Source organism: Camelus ferus, chromosome 9 (genome assembly GCF_009834535.1).
Source record: "Camelus ferus isolate YT-003-E chromosome 9, BCGSAC_Cfer_1.0, whole genome shotgun sequence".
Taxonomy (NCBI): domain Eukaryota; kingdom Metazoa; phylum Chordata; class Mammalia; order Artiodactyla; family Camelidae; genus Camelus; species Camelus ferus.
The window spans coordinates 28,594,863-28,620,286 of NC_045704.1; the positions used below are offsets into that span (position 1 = coordinate 28,594,863).

The following is a 25,424-nucleotide window of genomic DNA, read 5'->3' on the forward strand; positions in this document are numbered from 1 at the left end:
CTCATTTAAAAAACACATTATTATACTTTCATAGCAGATGGGAAGTCAATGGAAAATTAGATTATTTTATTTTCTGTACAAGATAAAATGTCTTGTTTAGCATAGTTGAGAGTATTTACTTGAAATTACATTAACAGTCTCTTTCATTTTGTTTATAGCAAGCTAAAAATTGGGTTCCTGTATCTATTTCTGTTGTTTAGAAGACTTCCTCTACTGAATTTGAAGTTTCACATTATAGCACATAATAGGATGAAAATGATAAGATTTAAATGTATACATATGCACATATCACACATATGTATCATATGAGAATAACAAATTTTTATTGCACTTTGCATTTTTATACTTCTCAGACATTTAGATTTCTTAAAATTTTATTTTTTCTACAGATTGAAGGTTTGTGGCAACCCTGTGTCAAGCAAGTCTATTGGTGCCATTTTTCTACCAGCATTTGCTCACTTTGTGCCTCTGTGTCACATTTTGGTAATTCTCACCATTTTGCAAACTTTTCCATTGTTATTATATTTATTATAGTGATCTGTGATCAGTGATCTCTGATGTTACTACTGTGAATTGCTGAAGGCTCAGATGATGGTTAGCATTTTTTAGCAATAAAGTATTTTTTAAATACAATTACATTTTTAAAAAGACATAATGGTAATATTGCACACTTAACAGACTAAAGCATACTTTAAACATAACTTTCATATGCACTGGGACCAAAAAATTTGTGTGATTCACATAATTGTGATATTCACTTATTGCAGTGGTCTGGAACCAAACCTGCAGTATCTCTGAGGTATGTCTGTATATATGTATGTTTTATAAAAGAGCTGTCTACATAATACAAATAGAATATGCATTTCCTTGGGTTTTGCAACTACAGATTCAAGAAGGAATAGTATTATTCCTTGAGGTTAGTTAATATTCTGATTGATAATATTGATAATACTGTTTAGTTAGGAATTCAGAACTCCCAAATACTATTATGAAGGTTAAGCTGTTCTTCATCTGAAATTATTATTTTACCTACCTTTCATTTCATCCTGACCTTTTGTCCAGTGACAGCTACATGGTTACTGCAGCAGGAAAGGTAGACTTAAACTGCATGATTTCCAGGCTGTACTAGCTATGAAAGTTTGACATAAGGCAGATAAAAACTGTCTTTAGCTACTTTCATTAATTATACTGTTTTTGTTAAGGAATACTACAGACGAGGAAAATTTTACTTTCAGCTTTGGCTTTATCACTATATCCTTTTGTAACCCACCCATTAGTTTTACCATCAGAAAAAAAGGGACACACTCAACTCATGTACATAAGTTTTACTATTTTCTTCCCTTCAAATTAATTAAAAAAAAGTCTAAAATGTGTTAGGTTTCTTTAAATGTACAGGCTATATAAGGAAACTTTTTATTCTCATTTTCTCTCTCCATAATTTTTCAGCATATTAATGTGACAGGTTCGTGATACAGTTTAAACAGTATAACATTAAACATATTAAAGTTACATGTAACTTCTTCAAAAAGAAAGGAAGAACTGAATTAAATGCTGCTGAGAAACACAATAGAGCATACGTTTAATATGTGTTAGTAGTTCACCTTCCGTTATTAACAGGGTTTTTGTTGCTGCTGCTAGTTCCTGTGCCTATCAGATTAGTCATACAGAAGTCTACAGGTCATTAGTGCTTACCAAGAATAAACCCCAAAGTGACTATCTGATGTCAACACTGGCTAAAAACCATTAAGTTCAGCTCCTCTCAGGCATTCTATTCATACAGTACAGGATGTTCCATTAAGTAGGGCCATCTACTGCTGTGTGAGCCAATGCACAGCATGGGCCTGGGCAAATCACTTCACCTTTCTCTGTTATACAGTTTTAGAAAAATCCTTAAAATAATGTGGTTAGATAAAATATTATAAAAAATATAAAATACAATTTATAAAGTGTACAAAATTTCCAAATCCTATGATTCCAAACTGGGATCTATGTTGTTATTAGGTAGCTCCAGGTGCTCAACCCTCTGCCTAGCATAGAGGAAAGTGGTCTGGTTTTAAACGGCTATTTGTGTATGTTTGCTTACATATGACACAATTATATAGAAAAGTGGGAGCCTTGAATAGGTAGAGTCTGAATGAATGAGGCTAGATCATGGATGATACATACTCTCTAAAGTCAGAAATCAAGAGAAAAAACCAGGAGTATTAACTTGTTATTTTGTATGCTAATTTTCTGCTTTCTCTTTCTCCTTATATAATATGTAAGATTATACCTATTTTTAAAAGCTATACTTCTCATGCTTTCATTTAGAAATTATTACATATAGTTACTATTATATGAGACAACCCATGCAAAACGCTTGGTAGAGGATCTGGCACATGATTAGCAATAAATATTAGCTAGTCTCGTTTGTCTTTTTAAATAAATTACAGATTCTATAATTCTGGATTCCAGGATTTTAAAGTATCAGCTTCACTGCTGCTGCAGTTTCTTTTGAAACTCTAGGAACCAGCAGAAGTAAGCAGAGCATGCTCAGTGTTCATAATAGTTGTATCTAACAAGTGGCAAAGAGTACAGTTTTTAAAAATTACTTTTCCAGACTTTCAAATGTTTTACAATAGGCTGCCATATTTTTGTAATGAGAAAACAAAATGAATACCAAGCCAAAAATTTACAAATAAAAAAGGAATAATGCTTTAAAAATCTCTTGCATAATCAAAAAAGAAAGGCACTTTTACAAATGTTACCCGGAAATTACAATTTTAAGACTCCATAATGTTAAACTTATGAACAAGTAAAAAGTACCAGTGGTCAATTAAATCAGTGCATGAGTATAATTTCCCAAGTGATATCAGAATAAAAAAATGTCATCCTTTGTGCTTCAGTCAGAAAAAATCACTCAATTCTAAATGGTCCAAGGCAGAAGTTATTATTACAGCATAAGCTCACTTCCTACAAGTGGGACAGTTTTATATTTTGCATAGAAGCATATGGCTATAAAAGAAGTAAAACATTTTTCTTAAGCAACTCTAACAACAACTGGGAGGGTGTGATAAAATACATAAAGGGTCCATTATGGAAAAGGGGAATTTAACAGGACAGATACTGCTACATAATTTCATCCTTCTACTATTTGTGTTTTTCATCACCATGAACTTGGTTTTTATTTGTTTGATTTTTAAGTGTCTCTCTGTTTCTCACTTTCAAGTGTCAATAAATGTTTTCCTACTAATTGATCTTGGCTGATCCACAGTCTAATTTTTAGAAGTTTAAGGATTTTTAACCATTTCATATACTTTTATAACTTATTAGTACTTGTAATCATATTAGAAAAGTATATAGAGATTTATTATAGCATCTTATAATGCCTTTTTAAATAAACTGTTCTAAATAGTAATTTCTAGTATCTCAAGACTTTAAAACCAAAGTTGTTTAAAAAAGATTAATGAAATGTAAGAAGACAGCCTATTCAGAGTTAAGAGAAACTGTAATTAAAATACTTAATGAGCTATGTGAATTATTGGTTATTAGCTTAAATTAGTTTAAAACATGACTAATGGGATGTGCAATTTATAAGTTTTCCTTAAAATGACAATGCTTAGGATCTGAACATTTCATGCTAAACCACACTATACGTTATAGCCCATATATTCTTAAAGATAAAGTACAAAACCTTGGCTTCTAGTTTGATGATTCAGTTTACATTAGCTACTTTACACAGATGCCAAAACCAAAACATTGCAACAACTGTGCATAAATACTATAGTATCCAGTGTGCAGGTTGGGAGGAGGATGAGTAGAATAAAGTTAAAGCTATAAAGGTCAATACTGTACAATGGTTTTAGCAGCATTTAAAATGAGAGATCTTTGCCTGGATTATGAGTGACTGTTCACATACATTCTCTGAAAATATCTATTTTTTGTTTCTTTAAGACACATGAATACAAAACAAATATCATAATCATAAATCACATGTAAAATAGAAACCCCCATCTGAGACATTGTCATTTAGACATTATTTTAGACACCATAGGAAATCTTTTTTTGTCTGTTATTGATTATCTATCTTTCATTCATTATTTTTTAAATAAAAATAAAAGCTACTTTAATACATACCAACATTCAGAAAATATATTAACCTATTTACAACTTTCTGAAAATCATTTGAGGAAGCACTCCATAAAGAGAAATAGGAATTAAAATGTAGAAAGGGAAAGATGTGGTATATAAATAAAATAGTGGCAATAAAGCTAGTAAAACTTGTTAAGTTTAAATAATCATTGATAACTGTTAAAAGATTTGGCTAAATAGAAGACAAAAAAGGTAAAACCAAATTAATCATCCAGAAATAAACTTCCATATTATTTCAACAAAATCTGGAAGAAGGCAGGGGAATAAAAGCTTTTTTAAAGGTCTCATCTTATTTGGAAAGTGAAAGGCAAAGATACTATTACAATTTAAAAATTCCAAGGAAATACAGGTTCATACATGTTTGTTAGAAATTTGAGTTAAGTACTAGTAGAATCAAAATGCAGAATCTCTAAATGTAGCAGGAGCAAGAGAGAAAAATAGAGCTAGTAACTAGTTTTGATTCAGGGGAGCTAGAGAACCCCCAGTTCTGCAACACACAGGTCCCCTGTCTGAAGAGCATCCTGTGGGTCTGTGGTGTAGTGAGGACCAGTGTGGGAACAGGCAGAAGGACAGTTTTACCTTTCCCTAGCCACACACAGAAGTTTAAGTACCCAATTTCCTTAACTGAAAAATAGTGGCATTTAACATAGGCTGGTTTGAGCATTAGAGTAACAATTATTTTAGAGCAAAATCAACTCTGGGCATTGTAGATGGCTTTGAAAGGGTAATTTTATACTAATAATTGTCTGACTTAAGGAAAACAATAACCAAAGGGAAGTGTGGAAGAGCATCTCAAGTCAACTGGAGGGTTATTTTTCAAAAATGATTGCTCTAAATTGGTATCTTATCTCTCATGACCTTTCTGTAAAGTGTTATTCATATTTATGTTAATACCTTTAAATGCAAAGTTATCTTGTTTTCTAAAACTAAAACCTCCTGCACCAAATTGGCTCTCTCGGGGTCTGAGCTTGGAGGTGTGTTGAGAAAACTTTCCCCAGGATACTGTTACTGTGATGGTGGTGCTATCCGGTGGTGCTCATCCTTGGCTTAGGCTAGGAAGTTACAGGCCACAGACTCTCACAGAGAATCTTGCATTTTTAAACTTTTTACATGGAATTTTTCAAACATAAACAAAATTAGAAAGAATAGTGTCAAGAACCCCACTCATATGTCATACAACTTCAACATGTGGCCCAACTTTTTTCATCTATATTCCATTTCCTACTTCCCTGGATTAAAGCAAAAGGCCTCAGACGTAACATTTCAAGTAGTTTGTTTATCATTATTTAACTCTTTACAGAAGCTTACTTTTTCCTGAGCAGGAATATAATGTGTTTATAGGTACTCTGTTACTATATAAAATAATTATGGTCTGCTTTTAAGAATAAAAGTGGCAGTAATTTTATTAGGACTAATTTTTTTTTTTAATTCAACAGATACTTAAGGGGAGGGTATAAATCAAGTGTTAAAGTGCATGTTTAGCATGCACGAGGTCCTGGGTTCAATCCCCACTACCTCCATTTACATACATACATATATACATACATACACACATACATACATACATACGTAAATATATACATACACCTAATTTCCTCCCTCCCCCAAAAACCAAAAGCATCTTCTACTAAAAGGAACTTGGGCTCCTTGAAGAAAGAGACCAGATTCTACACTTAGGGCAATGGAGACAAAAGATGAATCCGGAATATCCTGTTTTGTCAGAGCACAGGTGAAAAAGATAAAGGAGCCAGGCTGAAGGAGTCCCTACTGCCCCAACTAGGAACAATTTTAACATTAAAACAAATTATTTTATTTATTGAATAAAATACGAACACACAGATATATACTGATAAATGAATACATAAACACATAAGAGATAAGTGAAAGAGCTTCCTTAGAGAAGAATGCCAACTAATAAATGCAAGAGGGTTGGAATCAGAAAATCACTTTCGGTGCCTATCGTATAGAAGGGTGATTCAGGCAGGAGTTGTCAATGGACTCTAAGGCGGGTAGGTAGAAACTGGACACAGAAAAGTATACTAAAGTAATAGCAGAATACCACTCTACAAAACACTGATCAATTACAAAGGGGAGGAATAGTGAATTTAAGGTGGACAAGTCTGGTAATCATCAAGATGACCAGATGATCAACTTAACATCATGGTGGTGGGACAGGTCAACATTACGTGCTTGCTGATGTGATGCACTGCGAAGGGCATACGTAGCATGGGTTCTACTAAATTGCATGCAGTGGAGTTTCTGCAAAGAATGTGTGTGCTGAGCTGGGTAATGAGGAAACAGCATTATCCTATAGAATGTAAGGCCTGTATTCTTTAAAACTGATGAGGACACGAAAAGGAACTATTCCAGGTTGAAGAAGTCTGCAAAGATATAACAATTAAATGCAACACGTATTCCTGGTCAGAATCCAGGACCACAAAGAAAAAAGTCATTGTTGGGACAGTTGGCAAAATTTGAACAGGGTGGTAGTGTTGTACTGAAGTCGATCTTCTCTGCTTTGGAGAGTTGTACACACGTTACATAGGGGCATGTCCTAACTCTTTGGAAAATGTGCGTTGACAGAGAGAATACAAAATTAAATGTTAATACTGAATAATAAAATATATAAAACAAATACTCACCAATGACTTTAACAAAATAAGCATCTGCTTCAAAGTTATTTTTTAGTGTATGGATGGCAAAATCATTCTTTGTATATCCTTTACTTAGTACGACAATGTCCAAGATTCCCTGGAAAAAACATAAACAAAACATGTAAGAACTACCGGACTGACTGAAAAAAATGATGAAAATGCGCAACATGCTTATCATGTAAATATAAACCTTATTTATTCAACCTGATGTTTAAAAAAATACTATTAAAATATAAAACCTTGAATAGTAAAATATAAATAAAATGAAAAACATCTATAATTTTCCTTTCTGCAGATAATTGTTAGTATTTTGTTATATCTCCTTCTAGTTATATTTGCATGAATTTTTAAAGGCCTGTGACATGGACTGCCAAATTGTTTCTAATCATCAGAGAAAGAGGGTATCTTTTAATCTACCCTGGCTCCCATTATTTTTTTTTTCCTAAAATAGTGGGAAGCTTTGCTAATTTTATTAGGGTTATAAAAGGTGTACTCATTTAAATTTCCATTCTGCTGACTTTCTCTTAATGAGCTTGATCATTTATATCTTTCCATATGTTAGCTACCTGTTTTTCCTGTAAATTGACTTAATCATGTTCTGTTTTTCCACTTGTATCAGTTTGTATAAACCCCTTTTATGTTAAGAATATTAATTATTTAATTCTTTCATAGCACATTTATTTCCCAGATTTAAACACAATTTTAAATTTCATTTATGATGCTCTTTTATGTATAGAAATTAAAAACTGATTTGTAATCAATTCTGTTGATTTTCTCTCTTGTGATTTTTTTTACCAATTACTTTTATGCTTAGAAATTGCTAATAAAAAGTGAAATAAAAAGAGATTTGGTAGAAGAAAGACAGAGATGAACAAGGGCCTGGATAATTCATATAATTGAGAATCAGCCTCTTAAAAAACAAAACCAACCAGGGTTAGGGTTGGACATGAATGTCCTGATGGAGATTTAACTTTTTTAAATAGTCAAGCTATTTCATAAGGATATACTGTGATATATTAACTCTGGAATTTAACATTTTTATCACAATTTTGTTATTTCTCTGAGTGACAAACTGGCTTTTGACATTATAAGGAAGAAATCCAGGGCCCTGAGTGCCTTTCCCAGGTCAGCTGGCGACTGAAGACAGTCCCAAGAATCTGTGGCAATAGACGCCATGTTTAGTGCACAAGGTGAAAAGAGACTACTGCACTCACTCTTCTGTGTACTTGTGCAGGCTCAGGGGTCTGTTATCTGTTGGCTGTGCTTTCCTCTACTGGTGCACTTGCACAACTGCCATGAGCATGATTCTCTAGTGGTTTAACTAAATGAGCATAAAATTTATGAGATAAAGGCATTTTCATATTTCACTGTACTAATCAGCCAGTGGTGTCAAGACATTTGTTCCCTCTGCCATTTACCATTAAAAAGGGCTTTCTTTAATTAACTCATTTGCTTTCATTATCTCATCTACATTTTCTGGTCAAATAGGGTGAAGTGAAAGGGAGATGAGGTGGATGGCAATTAGACTCCAAACACACAGAAGAGCTCTGAACTCACATCTTCGTAAATGTCAAAGAAGGTGGCGACGACGGCATCTCTGATTTGATTTAGGTCCGTCAGCTCCCAGTAGACTTTAAACATACGACGCGCCCCCTCACAGCTTGCATTATTACAAGGGACATTTTCCAGTAAAAAGGCCTGCTGATTGCTGTGAGACAAAAGAAAGGCATTTAGTTAACATACCAATGCTGTGTAGCATCAGCTGTGGTGTATTTCCTAGAATCAAAGAAATGGTAAATGGTACATACTCAAATAATACGAAAAAAATCCCCAAACCTTACTAATTACTGTACTGTGTCATAAAAACTTAAATTGTCGGCTATTCTTTGCCAGCCTTTGGCAAAAATCCTCAGAGGCTAGTTGGCTGCTGGTTGCTCTCTCCTCTTTTGTGGTTTCCAAGGCCATTCCTCCTTCCACCCTTACTGCTCCACAGCCACTGATGCTGTGTTTCATTACTGAGTTCCTGGGCGCTGTCATCATCCCTTCAGATGTGTGTAACTTCTCAGGTGAATACCTGCATTTTAACCAGAGATCCCTGACATCCCCAAGTCTTGTAAACCCGAAGTGTGAATCTATGATGATAGAACTTCAGCTTCCCAGACAGGCAGTAGGGCAGACATTGCTGAGCACTTCTCAGATAAAAGAAGTACTGCACTTTGCCTAGCTATGAAGTCCTCCCTCTTGAACCCTACTCCAGAGGCAAAGTAGTTATGAGCTTAGATTTTGGAACCAGATTACCTGGATTCAAATCCTGGCTCTGTCATTTAGCAGTTATGTGACCTTAAACAGGTTAATTAACCTCTTCATGACACAGATCTTTATTTGTAAACTGAGTAATAAGAGTACTTATAGGATTGTTGTAAAAATGAAGTACTGAATGAAAAGTACTTAGAACAATTCCAGTAATCCAATCAGATCTCAGTAAATTGTTTATATTATCATCACTCTTATTTAGGTAGTCAAGACTATGCCATATAAAATATTTTATTTGGATACAGAAGTAACTTCTGTAAATAGTGTGATTTTAAGCAACGTCTCCTATTTACAGACATTTTTCTAATATATACATTCCTTCATGTCCCTCTATGTTAAATAGAAAATAATAGGCTAAAAGGCTTAAACTTTATTCCTGCTCAATTTTCTCTAATAATTATTTCAAATAAAAGCATAAAGATAGATTTCTTTTTTCGCTATTACTTTGGGTCTAGGCAATTTGGAAAAGAAAAAAAAATGTTCTATTATAAGAAAGGTAAATTTCTTAGTGTTCAATAGAGTAAGAAAAAAAGTGCAAAATATTCAATTTGCTTGATATACTAAATTATATGATTGACTTCAAATTATTTTTCTGGACAAAAAAATTCCAGCACAAATAGTTTAAACTCCCAGATTACAATATTTACATGGTAAACTTTGAGATGACTTTGCTCAAGACTCAACATATAATAGTATTCTTCTACTAGAAGGAATAGTAATTTCTTCTTTATCTTCTAATAACTGATTTTAAATTCTAATTTGCAATGCTTTTTCCAGGTAATTTACCTATCCCATCTTTTTAGCTAAATAATTTTACTAGATATTTCACAGAAATAAAGAACATTCTATTTTGTCACTAGATTATATTAAAACATGAGAACAAGTGATAAAGGCAGCCATTTTACAATCTTCTACAATGAATGAATCATACTGGCAACCTTTTGAGTGAGCGTTTGCCACTAGTTTCCCTTTTCAAAAGGGGATGCATGGATTTCACTATTATAATCCTTGCTATAATTTCAAATAGACAACATAACCCACAACAAAAACGCGAATTGCCATTGCACAATTCAAAATGTCATTTTAGGGGGATGGTTATAGCTTGGTGGTAGAGCACAGGCTTAGCACACATGAGGTCCTGGGTTCAATCCCCAGTATCTCTGTTACAAAAATAAATTTTCATTTTAATTTTTTTATATGAGTTTGTAAAGATTTTAAATGCCATGTACTATGGTTCTTGTTTGAAAGTTCACTAACCAGCTTGGTCTTGTATTCTGGAACATGGGGTCTGTAAAATTCCAGTATTTTTTAAGCTGAGCCCTACAGGTAGAGCCTAATATATTATCTATAAAAATAAAATTCCACAGGCCAATATTGTTGATGAACATAGATGCAAAAATTCTTAACAGAATGTTAGCAAACAGAATCCAACAACACATAAAAAAGATCATATACTATAATCAACTTGGATTCAACCCAGGGACACAAGGATGGTTCAACATATGGAAATTAGTCAACGTGATATACCACATCAACAAAAGAAAGGACAAAAATCATGATCATCTCAAAGATGCAGAAAAAGCATATGATAAAATTCAACACTGATTTATGATAAAAACTCTTACCAAAGTTGGTATACAGGGAACATATCTAAACATAATAAAAGCTATTTATGACAAATGCACAGTCAGCATAATACTCAACAGTGAAAAGTTGAAAACCCTCCTGCTAAAATCTGGAACAAGACAAAGATGCCCACTCTCACCACTTCTATTCAACATAGTATTGGAAGTCCTAGCCATAGCAATCAGACAAGAAAAATAAATAAAAGGGATGCAAATTGGAAAAGAAGAGGTAAAATTGTCACTATATGTGGATAACATGATACTCTATATAGAAAATCTTGAAGGCTCCACACCAGAACTATAGAGCTGACAAAAGAATTCAGAAAGGTAGCAGGAAACAAGATTAACATACAGAAATCAGTTGCATTTCTTTACTCTAACAATGAAATATCAGAAAAGGAAAGTAAAAAAAAAAAAACCCCTTTTAAAATTGCGTTAAAAAAATACATTTAGGAATAAATCTGACCAAGGAGGTGAAAGACTTATACAAAGATAACTACAAAACACTGATTAAGGAAAATAGAGATGATCGAAAAAAATGGAAAGATATTCCATGCTCTTGGATTGGAAGAATTAATATTGTTAAAATGGCCATACTTCCCAAAGCAATCAACAGATTTAATGCATTCCTATCAAATTATCCAGGACATTTTTCACAGAAATAGACAAATAATCCTAAAATATATATGGGATCACAAAAGACTGAGAATTGCCAAAGCATTACTGAAGAAAAAGAATGAAACTGGAGGAATAACACTCCCAGAATTCAGACAATACTGCAGAGCTACAGTAATCAAAACAGCATGGTATTGGCACAAAAACAGACATATGAATCAATGGAACAGAACAGAGAGCCAAGAAATAAACCCACAGACCTACAGTCAATTAATCTTCAACAAAGGAGGCAAAAATATACAATGGAGAAAAGAGTCTCTTCAGCAAATGGTGTTGGGAAAACTGAACAGCCACATTTAAATCAATGAAGTTAGAACACTCACTCCATACACAAAAATAAACTCAAAATGGATCAAAGAATTAAATATAAGGCAAGATACTATAAACCTCCTAGAAGAAAACATAGGCAAAACATTCTCTGACATAAATCTTAGCAATGTTCTCCTAGGGCAGCCTACTCAGGCAATAGAAATAAAAGCAAAAATAAACAAATGGGACCCAATAAACTTAAATGTTTTTGCACAGCAAAGGAAACCATAAGCAAAATGACAACCTATGGAATGGGAGAAAATATTTGCAAATGATGAGACTGACAAAGGTTTAATTTCCAGAATATATAAATGGCTCATACAACTTAATAACAAAAAACCAAACAACCCAATCCAAAAATGGGCAGAAGACCTAAACAAGCAATTCTCCAATGAAGATATACAAATGGCCAATAGGCACATGAAAAAATGCTCAGTATCGTTAATTATCAGGGAAATGCAATTCAAAACTACAATTATTATCTCACACTAGACAGAATGGCCATCATTCCAAAGTCCGTAAATGGTAAATGCTGGAGAGGGTGTGAAGAAAAGGGAACCCTCCTACACTGCTGGTGGGAATGTAGTTTGGAGTAGACATTATGGAAAACAGTATGGAGATTCTTCAAAAAGCTAAAAATAGATTTAACATATGATCTAGCAAACCTGCTCCTGGGCACATATCCAGAGAGAACTGTAATTTGAAAAGATACATGCACCCCAATGTTCATAGCAGCACTATATACCATAGTGAAGACATGGAAGCAACCTAAATGTCCATTGACAGATGACTGGATAAAGAAATTATGGTTTATTTGTACAATGGAATACTACTCAATGATAAAAAAGGATAAAATAATGCCATTTGCAGCAACATGAATGAACCCAGAGATTGTCCTTCTAATTGAAGTAATCCAGAAAGAGAAAGAAAAATACCATATGATATCACTCATATGTGGAATCTAAAAAAAAGAAAAAAAGAGGACACTAATGAACTTATTTACAAAACAGAAACAGACTTTCAGACATAGTAAACAATATGGTTACTGCGGGAAAGGGGTAGGAACGGATAAATTTGGGAGTTTGAGATTTGCAAATGGTAACCACTATATATAAAAATAGATTAAAAACAAATTTCTTCTGTATAGCACAGAGAATTATATTCAATATCTTATAATAATCTTTAATGAAAAGGAATATGAAAATAAATACATGTATATATCTGCAAGACTGGGACATATGCTGTACACCAGAAACTGACACACTGTTACTGACTATACTTCAATTTAAAAAATAGTCTGGTAGTTTCTCAAATGGTTCAACATTGAGTTCCATTCCTAAGCATATCCCACTCCTAGACATATTTTGAGAGAAATGAAAACATGTCCACACAAAAACTTGTATATGAATATTCATAGCACTATTATTCATAATAGCCAAAAAAGAAACAATTTATATATATACATATACATATATATATAGACACATATATATATAAAACTGATGAATGAAAGATATATGGTCTATCCATATAATAGAATATTATTCAACAGAAGGAAATGAAGTACTGATACATGCCACCATATGGATGAGCCTTGAAAACATTATGCTAAGTCAAGCCAGTCACAGAGTACCATGTATTGTATGACTGCATTTATATGAAATGTAAGGAATAGGCAAAACAGAGAGAAAATGAGTGGTTTCCTTGGGCTGGTAAGATTGGAGGATGGAGGCTACAGAAGGTGGGGCTTCTTTTTGGGGTAATGAAAATGTTCTAAAATTGACGGTGGTGACAGATGCATATACTAAATACTACTAAAAATATACATAAGCCACCGAATTGTATACGGTAAATGGGTGACCTGTATGGTATGTAAATTACACCTCAATAAAGCTGTTAATTAAAAAAACAGAAGTAATTGCTGAAAATTTTAACCCACAAAAAATACACATGGGAAGTGTTTTAAATGACATAACATGTAAATGAACCTATCAAATGCCTCTTCTCTGAAAAGGCCAATATTTATACACCTAGTGTGCAGTCTTTCGAGGCTGGTTTAATTTTTCTTCAAGGCTATAAAATTGGTGTTGTTTCTCAATAAACAATCATTTGACAAAGTCTGAGTTATTCTAAGCTGTTAATATGCTGTGTGCATCTGTCTTATTTCTCATTAAGAAAGGTAGCTGATGGATCATTTAACTTTAAGTTTGATTTTCTCCCTGGCTGCTCTTAGAGCTTGTGTGTCCCCCTGAGTCATTTCTATATCCAGTGCTCTTCTAGATTGTTCTTAACTCTCTTTCTCTTAATTCTCCAATCTCATTATCAGTCTAGGCTCCCATGGAAGGAAAAGAGCTCTAATTTGGGATACGTCTATAATTCTGTGTAAACCTTAAGAAGGCAGTTCTACACACAGAAGAAAAACAAATGAAGAAGAAATACAAATAAGTCTATTAGGAATCCTCTAAAAATGAAAGAAAAAAAATTTGAGTTGCTGTTCTGAAATAGCTGCCAGCTATTGGTAAACACAGAATCCTCAGCTAAGCTAATGTAAAAAAACAAAACAAAACAAAACAAAAAAAACTTCCACTGTGAAATTACTAAAATTATTTAAGTATTTCTGTAATAGAGACTAGTGACAATTAGAAATGTTCCAAAGAGATGATAAACCTAATATTCAGAATGAAGTTCACTTGAGCTCTGGGCAAAAGAACACATTTATTCCCCAGATAGCATCTAGGATATGAGTCAGTGGGCAGACAGTGAATGTTTCTTGAATGAAAAGAGGAAGTAATCATCTTTTGCAGAGCAAGGCCATTTTAAAGGCAAATTTAATAGGATGTATGATTGAATGCTAAAAGTTCCTGTCAAATAAGTGGTTAGAAAAGATTCTGTCATGTTTTAATTTATCTTTATTCAAAGGTATCCTTATATTGGCTAATTTAATGGCCACTCACTACATTTTTTTCTAGGTACTATAATATTTGCATTTTTTAATTATGTAAAATGAAATACAATGGTCATTTTGTTAGTTGGGTAGTGGTATAAACAGAATATTGAGACATGAAGAGTAAGACACTCACGGACACACCACAACTTATGAAGTATAACACACAGAAGCAACAAAGATTGGTTAGGGAATTATACTTGTTCTGTTTAGCTATTAACACTGTAGGATGCAGTGATGAGTTGGATAAAGGGAAAGGGAGAGATGAAATGATGAAATGGAAAAGGAAGTGAGTAACAACTTCTACATTTCTGGTTTGAAAGATTGGGTGTATGATGGTACCACCATCTGAGATAAACAGAATTAGGAACAGATTTAGGGGAAAGAAGATTGTTTCAGGTTTGGGGTGCCATCAGGCAGTTACACATCAAGTGTGAGGCCCAGATACAGGGATATAAAAGTCTTAAGCTTATCAGTGGTAATTAAAATAGCCAAAGCAGACGAAGAACATGCAGAGTGTGAACAAAGGGCTGAGAATGGAACCCTCAGAAACACCAATATTAAAGGTGGCCAAGGTGAAGAGGGGTTCTCAGAAGAGATGGTACAGGAACCAGTGAGAGAGGACATAGAGAGAACCAGAAGAGTTTTAGGAGTAGGTTACCAACAGCAAAAAGTTGACAAAAGCCTGGTGACATAAAGACTGTGAGGTATCCACTGGATTTGTCAATTAGAAGTCACTGGGACTGAATGAGAGGTTTAGTAGAGGGGAGTGGCCTGAAGCCAGACTGTGGCAGGTTAAGGGTGAATTTAGATAATAAAGCAGAGTCACCAATTTTTTTTAAGTCTGGGGAGACTTGCACATATTTAAATAAAGACTGGGGGAAAAGAGGATGGAATGAGAAGATTCTGAAGGCAAAGGAGAGAGGATAATTGATGCAGCAAGATCCAGAAGATACAGGCAGAACTGAAAGGGAGAGGGTATCAAATAATGAAATCAATGAAGAAACTGTTAAAATAATAATTTAGGATAAAGAGAAAGGGACTTGAACTAGGGAAGGGGCTGTGATAATGGAAAAGAAAAGAAGCCTGAAAATCACATGAAAGAGGATTGTACCTGCTTGGTGGTGGAGTCAAACGTAATTTAACTTTTCTAGGCTAAAAGGATTGGGGCCATGACAATTTATTTGTAGTAAGCAGGGAAATTATGAGGAAGAGTTGGATTTGAGGAGACAGGGAGGTATGATTAAGTTTGGTTTTAGACAAGGCAAGTATGGGGAGATGGTCAGACAGCAACATGGCAGAAAAGACAAGGTTTGAGATTAAGATTTGGGAGTTTTTTATCTAAAAGTTAAGATAACTTGTGTTGTAAATCTGAATGAAATAGCTGAGGGAAGAAACACAGGAAAAAAGTCAACAGTTGAACATTCTGCCTTGTGGAATGTCCCCAGGGAGTGGATGAAATATTAAAAAAACAAAACCCAAACAACAAACCAGAAGAATGAAAAGTGTATATCTTACAGTTATGGAGAGAAACTTGTATCATTCAACATTAGAAAGGAATGACTTTTTTGATTATGTGAACTTCAGCTAAACATGACATCTTTCCATGCGATTTTTTCTGAGTTATGCTACGACAGTCCAAGCATACAATAACTGAAGACTGGTTAAATTAACCAAATGGAACATTTTATAATTGTTAAAATGATATCATAAAAGTAATATTACTGACATGTAAAATTGTTTATATTATGTTAAGTGAAAAAAGCAGGTCACAACACAGTATTAACAGTATGATCTTATTTTGCAATACAAAAAGAAGCATCACACACATAGTCATACATACTTCTGAGCACAAAGAGGTAGAGCTGGGTTTGGAAGGATATACATCTAAGACTAATGCTAGTTATCTCACAGTGGCAGGGTTTTAAGTACGTTTTATTTTCTTTCTTTTGATTTGTATGTAGCTTTGTGCAGTAGGCAGAAGACAGTGTTTTCCTGTAGTCACCAGTCACTCACTCTCACATTACCTACTTTAATTCACTGCATAGTTTTAGCACCACTTTATATTTTTATTTGTGATTTGCTTGTGTATTGCATACTTTTCTTAAAGGTCTCTCTTATTCACTCTTGTATCCTCAAGCACCCAGAATTTGCCTTACTAGAAGTCACTCAATAAATATTTTTAAAGTAGAAGTTAACAGGTAATGCTTTCTAAGAAGAAAAATAAACACTTTCAGCTAATTTATTGTTAAGTACTGTCATCTTCCTTCTCAGCTCCTGTATTTTTGAAGTGATCAAATATGTTAGAAGCAAAGGGAATTGGAGATGTAGTCTACTTGGACCCTTGAGAAGATTGTGAACCCAAGGACGGCCAAACACTTCTCTGGGCTGCCTAGTGAGACACCTCACGAGGCCAAGAGTGGCCCAGGAACACTGCTCAAGAAAAGGCGGAATGTGACAAGCTGATGACTGATTTTTATAAAAGAATACTCTCACAACACACACAAATCTTGTGTCCTCCAAGCAAGCTCCTTGTGATGCTCTGTACCTCTTTCAATGTCAATGCTCATGACAGTTTTGTGATTACTCTTTGAGGATAACTTTGGAAGCTGCTGTCTTCTGACATCCCCAGGGATGGTAAGTCTTCAATATGAGCAATAAATGAACTTAAGTGTTACAGTTAAGATCAGTAAATAGCTTGGTTGGTACAGTATTTGTACAAAACAAAGTATATGTAAGGCAGTGAGGCATGTGAGACTGACTCTTTGACTTATTTTATTAAGACAACTCAGGTACCATATAATTCACCATTTTAAAGTGTTCAGTTTAGCAGTCTTTGGTATACTCACAAGGTTAAGTTCCAGATTATTTTCATCACCCTCATATAGAATGCCATCCCTATCAGCAATCACTCCCCATACAGGCAATTCTTATATAACTTCTAAAGAAGTGTTCATTCTACTAAGGTGACTCCTCCGGACAACTGATTCAACCGATTCAACTGTGTTTTAGATAAATATCAGTCATATTCATTTAGAGTTGGGGATACCAATGAAATTCAATCAAGGAAAACAAACTGTTGTGTCACCAGCCATATTTTGTGTTTATACCATATTCTAAAATCAACTTCTATGAAATACTCATAGGTAAGAAATCCTATGTATTTGAATACCTGAATACCCGAGAGAAGAGAACTAACCACATTTAAGTTCAATTTTATCTTCTTGGGAAAAGCTTAACAACATGCTGAGTTAAGATAATTACATACCTTAAAAAAAGAGCATTATCCCATCAATGAAAATGCATTCAAGTAAGATTAAACCAGGAACATATACATAATCACTTGCTAAAACCCTTTATTAAGCAGAGGACAAAACATTTAGACAATTAACTAAAACTGTGAAAGAAAAAGCAGATGTAACACAATTAGTGCTTCTATAAAGCTATAACCTTTTTCCTTATCAGTTCTTTCTTGGCCTTGAGTGGCCCCAAATAACCCAATTTAAGATTTAAGCTTATCATTTGAAATTACTTTTTACTATTATTTGAAGGTAAGTTTCCTGGGTTAGAAGTTTAGATTATTGATTTGATAAAGATATTCTTCGCTAATGTAAACATTTAGTGCCATAAAAATTTCTCATAAGAACTGCTTCATCTGTATCCTACAGATTCTGGTATTTTCATTTTCATGTAGTTCAATACAAAAAATTTCCTTTGACTCACCTATTATTTAGAAATGTGGTTAATTTCTAAGTGTTCAGAGACTTTCGTGTTATCATTTATTGACTTTAGTTTAATTCCACTGTGGTCATATATTGTACAAGTAAATATGTTAAGGTACGTTTTATTTTGGTAAACACTCCAAGTGTTTGCATATAAATATGTGTTCTGAGGGGAGTGGCCAAGATGGCATAACAGGAAGACACTGAGCTCACTTCCGCCCACAGGCACACCAAAATTACAACTATTTATAGAGCAACTATTGATAAGAAGGACCTGAAGACTAGCAGAAAAGATTTTCCACAACTAAAGATATAATTAAGGAAACACAATGAGGCTGGTAGGAGGGGCAGACATGCAGAATAGTCAAGACCTACACACTAAAGAGGCAACCCACAAATTGGAGGATGATCACAACTGCTGAGGTCCTCCCAGAGGAGTGAAGGGTCCAAGCCCCACAGCGGGTTTCCCTGAAAGAGGATCTTGTACTGGGAAGACAAGCCTCCATAATGTCTGGCACTGAGGGCCAACAGAGCTTGCACACTGGAGAGCTGAGGATCTCTGGGAAATAGAGACTCCACTCTCAAAGGGTGCTTGTAAAATCTCACTTGCTTCAAGACCCAGTGCAGAGGCAGTAATCTGAAAGGATTGTGGGTCAGACACACTTGCTGATCTTGGAGAGCCTTCCAGAGAGGCAGGAGGCAACTGGCACTAGCCCTGGAGATACACATGCTGTTGGCAGCCATTTTCGGAAGCCTGTACTACCACGGTAACATTGGTGCTGGCAAATACCATTTTGGAGTCCTCCCTCTAATGTATTAGTGCTGGGGGCTTACACGCCCACCAAATGATGAGCACCTCTCTCAAGGATGCCCAGGCCAAGCAGCCATCCATGAGGGGATATATAGCCCTGCCCAACTGCAGGTTGGCACCAGCCATGGGTCTCTCCAGGCCCCAACAAGTCCCTCAGCCAGCCACCCCAAAGCCAGGTCTTGTCTACCAGAGGCCAGGAACAGTCACAGGATGCCCCAGACCCTGAAGATAGTCCTCTAGGGACTTGGCCACACCTACTAGTGGGCAGCACCAGTCCTGGAACTCCTCAAGCACCACAGCCAGCTGCCATGGGACTGGTTCTGCTCACCATGAGGCTGGTCTCAGATCTGGGCACAGCAGGACCTAGAGCCATTCATACCAGGACCCAGCCCCACCCACCAACAGGCTGGACCAGCTGTGGAAATGCTAGGCCATGAAGCCAGTTGCCCAGAGACCCAGCCCCACAAAACAGCAGACTGGCACTATCCCAGGACTCCCCAGGCCATGCAGCCAGCCATTCTGGGATCTGGACCAGTGGATGGCAGCCTTACAATCAGGCAGGGCCTGACAGCCAACTGGGTGTGAGGGGTCAGCCCTGCCCACCAGTATGCCCACAGTAGTTGGTCCTGCCACAACAGAAGGGCCCATGGAGCTCACAAGGGGAACACTGCTAGATCATATACCTCTGGTGACAGAGGGGCATTGTGCTGCTGGGGCTCCTACATAAGGTCACTTCTGGAACAACACCAAGAGTACTAAAATTTACATATAGGGGTGGCAGAAGACAGAAAGAGGTGGAGAACTTATTTGAAGAAATAATAGCTAAAAACTTCCCTAACCTGGGGGAAGAAACCCCCAGATTTGTAAGCACAGAGAGTTTCAAACAAGATCAACCCAAAGAGATCCACACCAAGACACACTGTAATTAAAACAGCAAAAACTAAAGATAAAGAGAGATATTAAAAGCAGCAATGGGAAACGACTATCCACAAATAGGGAAACTCCCAAAGACTATCAGCTGACTTTTCAGCAGTAACTCTGAAGGCCCAGAAAGGAGTAGTATTATATATTCAAAGTGATGAAAGGAAAAAAATCTACAACCAAGAATACTGTATATGGCAAGGCTATTATTGAGATTTGAATGTGAGATCAAGAATTTTACAGACCAGCAAAAGCTAAGAGTTCAGTACTACTAAACTGACTTCACAAGAAATGCTAAAGGGACTTCTATAAGTAGAAAAGAAAACACCAGGACCACAAGTGGAAATATAAAAATTATGAAAGAAACTTATTTATCTATTCTATATATGCCTGTCACTGTATAGCACAGGGAAATATATACAAGATCTTGTGGTAGCTCACAGTGAAAAAAATGTGACAATGAATATATGTACGTTCATGTATAACTGAAAAATTGTGCTCTACACTGGAAATTGACACAACATTGTAAAATGACTGTAACTCAATAAAAAAAAGTTAAAAAATTATGAAAGAAAAAAATCTCACTGGTATGGCAAATGTACAGTAAAGACAGTAAACCAATCACATACAAAACAGAAGGAAGGTTAAAATCAAAAGGAGTAAAATCTTCTATATCTACAATCAATAGTCAAGGGCCACACAAACAAAAAGATGTAAAATATGATGTCAGACAGTCAATGTGGCGGGTGGCAGTAAAAATGCAGGGTTGTTAAAATACATTTAAACTTAAGAGATCAGCAACATAAAATATATTTCACTATATAAAACCTCATGGTAGCCACAAACCAACAATTTATAATGGAGACACACACAATAGAAAGGAATCCAAACATAGCACTAAAGATGACCATCAAATTACAAGGGAAGGGAACAAAAGAAAGGAACAAAAAAGAACTAGAAAAAAACCCAAACCCCAGAAAACAATGAACAAAATGGCAACACGTACATACCTATCAATAATTACTTGAAATGTGTATGGACTAAGTGCTGCATTCAAAAGACAGAGTGGCTGAATGGATTAAAAACAAGACCTGTGGGGAGGAGGACATAGCTCAGTGGTAGAGTGTTTGTGCTTAGCATGCATAAGGTCCTGGGTTCAATCCCCAGTACCCCCATTAAAAATGAATGAATGAATGAATGAATGAATAAATCTACCCCACCCCCAATAAGACCTGAACATATGCTGCCTACAACAGACACACTTCAGATCTAAATACACAGACTGAAAGTGAGGGGATGGAAAAAGGTATTCTATGGAAATGGAAATGAAAAGAAAGCTGGGTACCAACACTTATATCAGACAAAATAGGCTTTTTAAAACAACGACTATCAAGAGACAAAGAGGGACATTACATATGATCAAGGGATCAATCCAACAAGAAGATATAACAATTGTAATTGAACCCAACATAGAAGCACCTCAATACATAAAGCAAATATTAACAAACATAAAGAAAGAAATTGATAGTAACAGTAATAGGAGGGGACTTTTAATATTCCAGTTACATCTAATGACAAATAAAATTATACTGAAATAATCATAGTTTAGGCATACAAAAATGGAGACATGTAGCCATTGAGGATTGGTCTCAGACATACCCTTGCACCACTGAGAGCTTAAATTTTCTCTGAACTGGATCAAATCCAAGGACACCAGGAGCTGTATTTGGAACAACCTCCACCAGTGGTAACTTTATGGACTCAGGGTCCCCCCCTTGTAACTACATAACCATTTCAGATGCCACCAAACCATGCTTAATAAGCACTCTTACTTCTCACCAGCTTTAATTATAATTCTTGACAAACAACTTATGTAACTAAATGTGGCCTTGCAATTTTTGCCTTTATAAGTTTCCTCCACAGAACACAATTCAAGTGCTTCTGGAATCTGTGTCTCCCAGGCTACAGTCCTAACAAAATCCAAATAAATGCCTCTTTATTTCAATCAAGTCTCTGTTTCTGAAATTTTGGTTAACACATCAATAGACAGATCATCTAGACCAATAAGAAACCACTGACCTTAACCGACACATTGGACCAGATGGACCTAAGGTATCTACAGAACTTTACACCCCAAAACAACAGAAAACACATTCTTTTCAAGTGCACGTGGAACATTCTCCAAGATAGAGCACACGCAAGGCCACAAAACAAATCTCAAGAAATTTAAGACTGAAATCAAATCAAGCATCTTTTCTGACCACAATCTTATGAGACTAGAAGACAATTTCAAGAAAAAAAAAAAACAACCTGTGAAACCTAAAACTTGTGGGAAAAAAATGCTCCTAGGCAACCAATGGGTCACTGAAGAAATCAAAGAGGAGATAAAAATATACTTGGAGTTATATGAAAATGAAAACACAATGATCACAAATCTATGCAATGCAGCACAAGCAGTTCTAAGAAGGAAGTTTATAGTGATACAAGCTTACCTCAGGAAACAAGGAAAGTTTCAAATAATAAACTTAAATTTATATGTAAGGGAACCAAAAATAGAACAAACAAAACCCAAAGTTAGTAGAAAGAAATAATATCAGAGTAGGAATACGTGAAGCACAGACTAAGAAAAAACAATGAAAAAGATCAATGCAACTAAGAGCTGGTTCTTTGAAGAGATAAGCAAAATTGATAAACCTTTAGTCAGACTCATCCAGAAAAAGAGAGAGGGCCCAAATTTAAAAAATCAGAAATGAAGGGAGATGTTACAAACAGCACCACAGAAATACAGAGGATCATAAGAGATTACTAGGAATAATTGTATGCCAATAAAATGGACAACCTAGGAGAAATGGATAAATTTCTAGAAACACACACTCTCCCCAAACTGAACTGGAAGACACAGAAGATATACTAATTACCAGTAATAATAATAATAAAAAAAAACTGCTAACAAGTAAAAGTCCAGGATCAGAAGGCTTCACAGATGAATTCTACCAAATATTTAAGAAGAGTTAATATATATCCTTCTCATACTATTACAAAAATTGAAGAGGAAGGAACACCTCTGAAACTATTTTACAGGCCAACATTATACTTACACCAAAACCTGACAAAGACACCACAGCTCTTTCCTCTCCCTAATCCTTTGTGCATTCCCTTGTTGGTAGGTTTGCTTAGAGTAGGGTGGGGATGATCAACAATGCTCCATTCTTACAATCTCCAAAGCATTTAAGAGGGAGAGGGTGGTACACCACTTTATTAACGGAGGGTGGGAATGGTCATGGGGCTTTGCCACAGTCTGTTTACCAGATGAGGAGAAGCAAAGGATTGCCTCTTTAATGTACAGTCAACATATTCCATAAGGCTCTACTCCCCAGTCTCCATGGCACTCCATAAGGAGGGTGGTGGCTTCTGCGGTGGTGTTCATTTGCAGTAGAGCAGGTTCTATGGACTGAATCATGCCCCCCTGCCCCCATTTCATCTGTTGAAGCCCTAATCTCCAATGTAACTGTATTTGGAGATAGAGCCTTTAGGGTAATTAAGGTAAAATGAGCTTTTAAGGGTGGAGCCCTAATTCTATAGGATTAAGTGTTTATAAGAAGAGACACTAGAAACAGAAAAGTTCATGTGAGAACACAGAGGGAAGGTGCCTGTCCCTAAGCAATGAAGAAAGATCTCACCAGAAACCAACCCTGGATATTGTACTTCTAGCTTCCTAAATTGTGAGAAATAACAGATTTGGCCGAAAGGATTTCTGTTGTACAAGTCCCCCATCTTTCTAGTCCTCTGGCTTGAGTCTTAGAACTTTTTGTTTCTGTCTTTGCTCAACAGCATCTCTGAGTTGCAGGCTACGTTAGTGCCAGGCCAGGATATTTAAGAAAAAAACAAGTAGACAAACAACCAAAAAACCTAACTAGCTATAAAATCATCACAAAAACAAAAAGAAAAGAACTCATCACTGGATTGTCCCTCTACTCCTGAGGTCCCTAGCCAGTCTACTCCTCTGTCCACCTTTCAGTCTTATGATTAATTGTTTTATGTCTTTTATTTTTTCAGGTGTAATTAGCAGGAGAAATAAGGTGCATTTTGATAATTTCATTTTCTCTGAAATTGGAAACCCCCATTTTCTCCAGAATCCACTCCTGCTGGACTTTAATCCTTTAAAAACAATCTTGTCCAAATTACTAAGAGTTTTGCATTGCTAAATCTAATGGTGACTTCTCGAGCTTCAGTTTATCCAGACTCTTAGCAACACTTAAGAGTAGTTGATCACTTAACAGTAGTTTATCACTTCCCACTCCTTGGAACATTCTTTGCGTAGACACACTGTGGTAGTTTTCCTCACTGGCCACAGTCCCTCAGTGTCCTTTGTTGGCTACTTTTTGTTCCTGACTTGTAGATGTTGGAGGGTCCTATAGCTCAGTTAACAGACTTCTCCATCTATACTAATTCCCTAAATTATCTCATTCAGCCTTAAGGTTTTAAATATTAAACATTATATACAAGCTGACCAATTCAGTTTTTTTCAATTCAGCCTTATATTACCTCTCCTAAACTTTATATTTACATGTCCAACTACCTATGCAACAACTCCTGGGGGATGAGTAATGGACACCCCAACCGACGCATATCTAAAACACATTCTACACATTCCTTCCTCCTGTATCCAAACTGCTTCTCCTCCAGTGCTCCTCAGGAAATGGCATTGCCACTCATCAAGCTAGTCAGGGCCAGAACCATGGAGTCATCCATGACTCCTCTCATTCTCTTAAACTCTACATTGAATTCATAAGGAAAGCCTGTTGGTTCTGTCTTAAAATAGTATATAGCAAAACATCACTTTCCCACAGCTTCACTGCTACCACCTCAATTGACCATTATCTCTTGCCCAGAATTCTGCAGCAGATTCCTATGGCTTACCTTATTCAAATCTTGCCCAACTTCATCTCAAACCCATTTTCCAAACAGCAGCAAGATTAGGAATGACTCCTTTAAAATTCAAATCCTGCCTCCATGCAAACCCTCTAATGTTTTCCTATGATGCTTCAAGTAAAATCCAAAGCCTTTACTATGGCCCGTAAAGCTGTAAATGATCTGGCCCCTGGCTACTTCACTGGACTCATTTCCTGCTATTTTCTGGATCACTCACTCCAGCCATTCTCATTTTCCTGGAATACTTGAACATGATCTTTCAGAACCTCTTACCTCTACTTAGAATGTTCTTTAACAGATATTTCCATGGCTTTCTGCTCACTGCATTCAGGTTTCTGCTAAACATCACTGCCATAGAAAGGTTTCACCTGATGTCTCTATCCAAAA

At 35.6% G+C, this 25,424-nt stretch overlaps 1 protein-coding gene across 1 annotated transcript in view; it reads right to left on the reverse strand.

The window, feature by feature from the left end:
- Positions 1-25,424, reverse strand: part of ITFG1 (integrin alpha FG-GAP repeat containing 1) — a 206,926-nt gene that overhangs the window by 57,103 nt on the left and 124,399 nt on the right. The window contains exons 11-12 of the mRNA XM_006191341.3: positions 8,343-8,493; positions 6,774-6,882 (exon numbers count right to left, since the gene is read on the reverse strand). Coding sequence (XP_006191403.2) covers positions 6,774-6,882; positions 8,343-8,493 — 260 coding nt within the window. The remainder of the gene's footprint in view (positions 1-6,773; positions 6,883-8,342; positions 8,494-25,424) is intronic.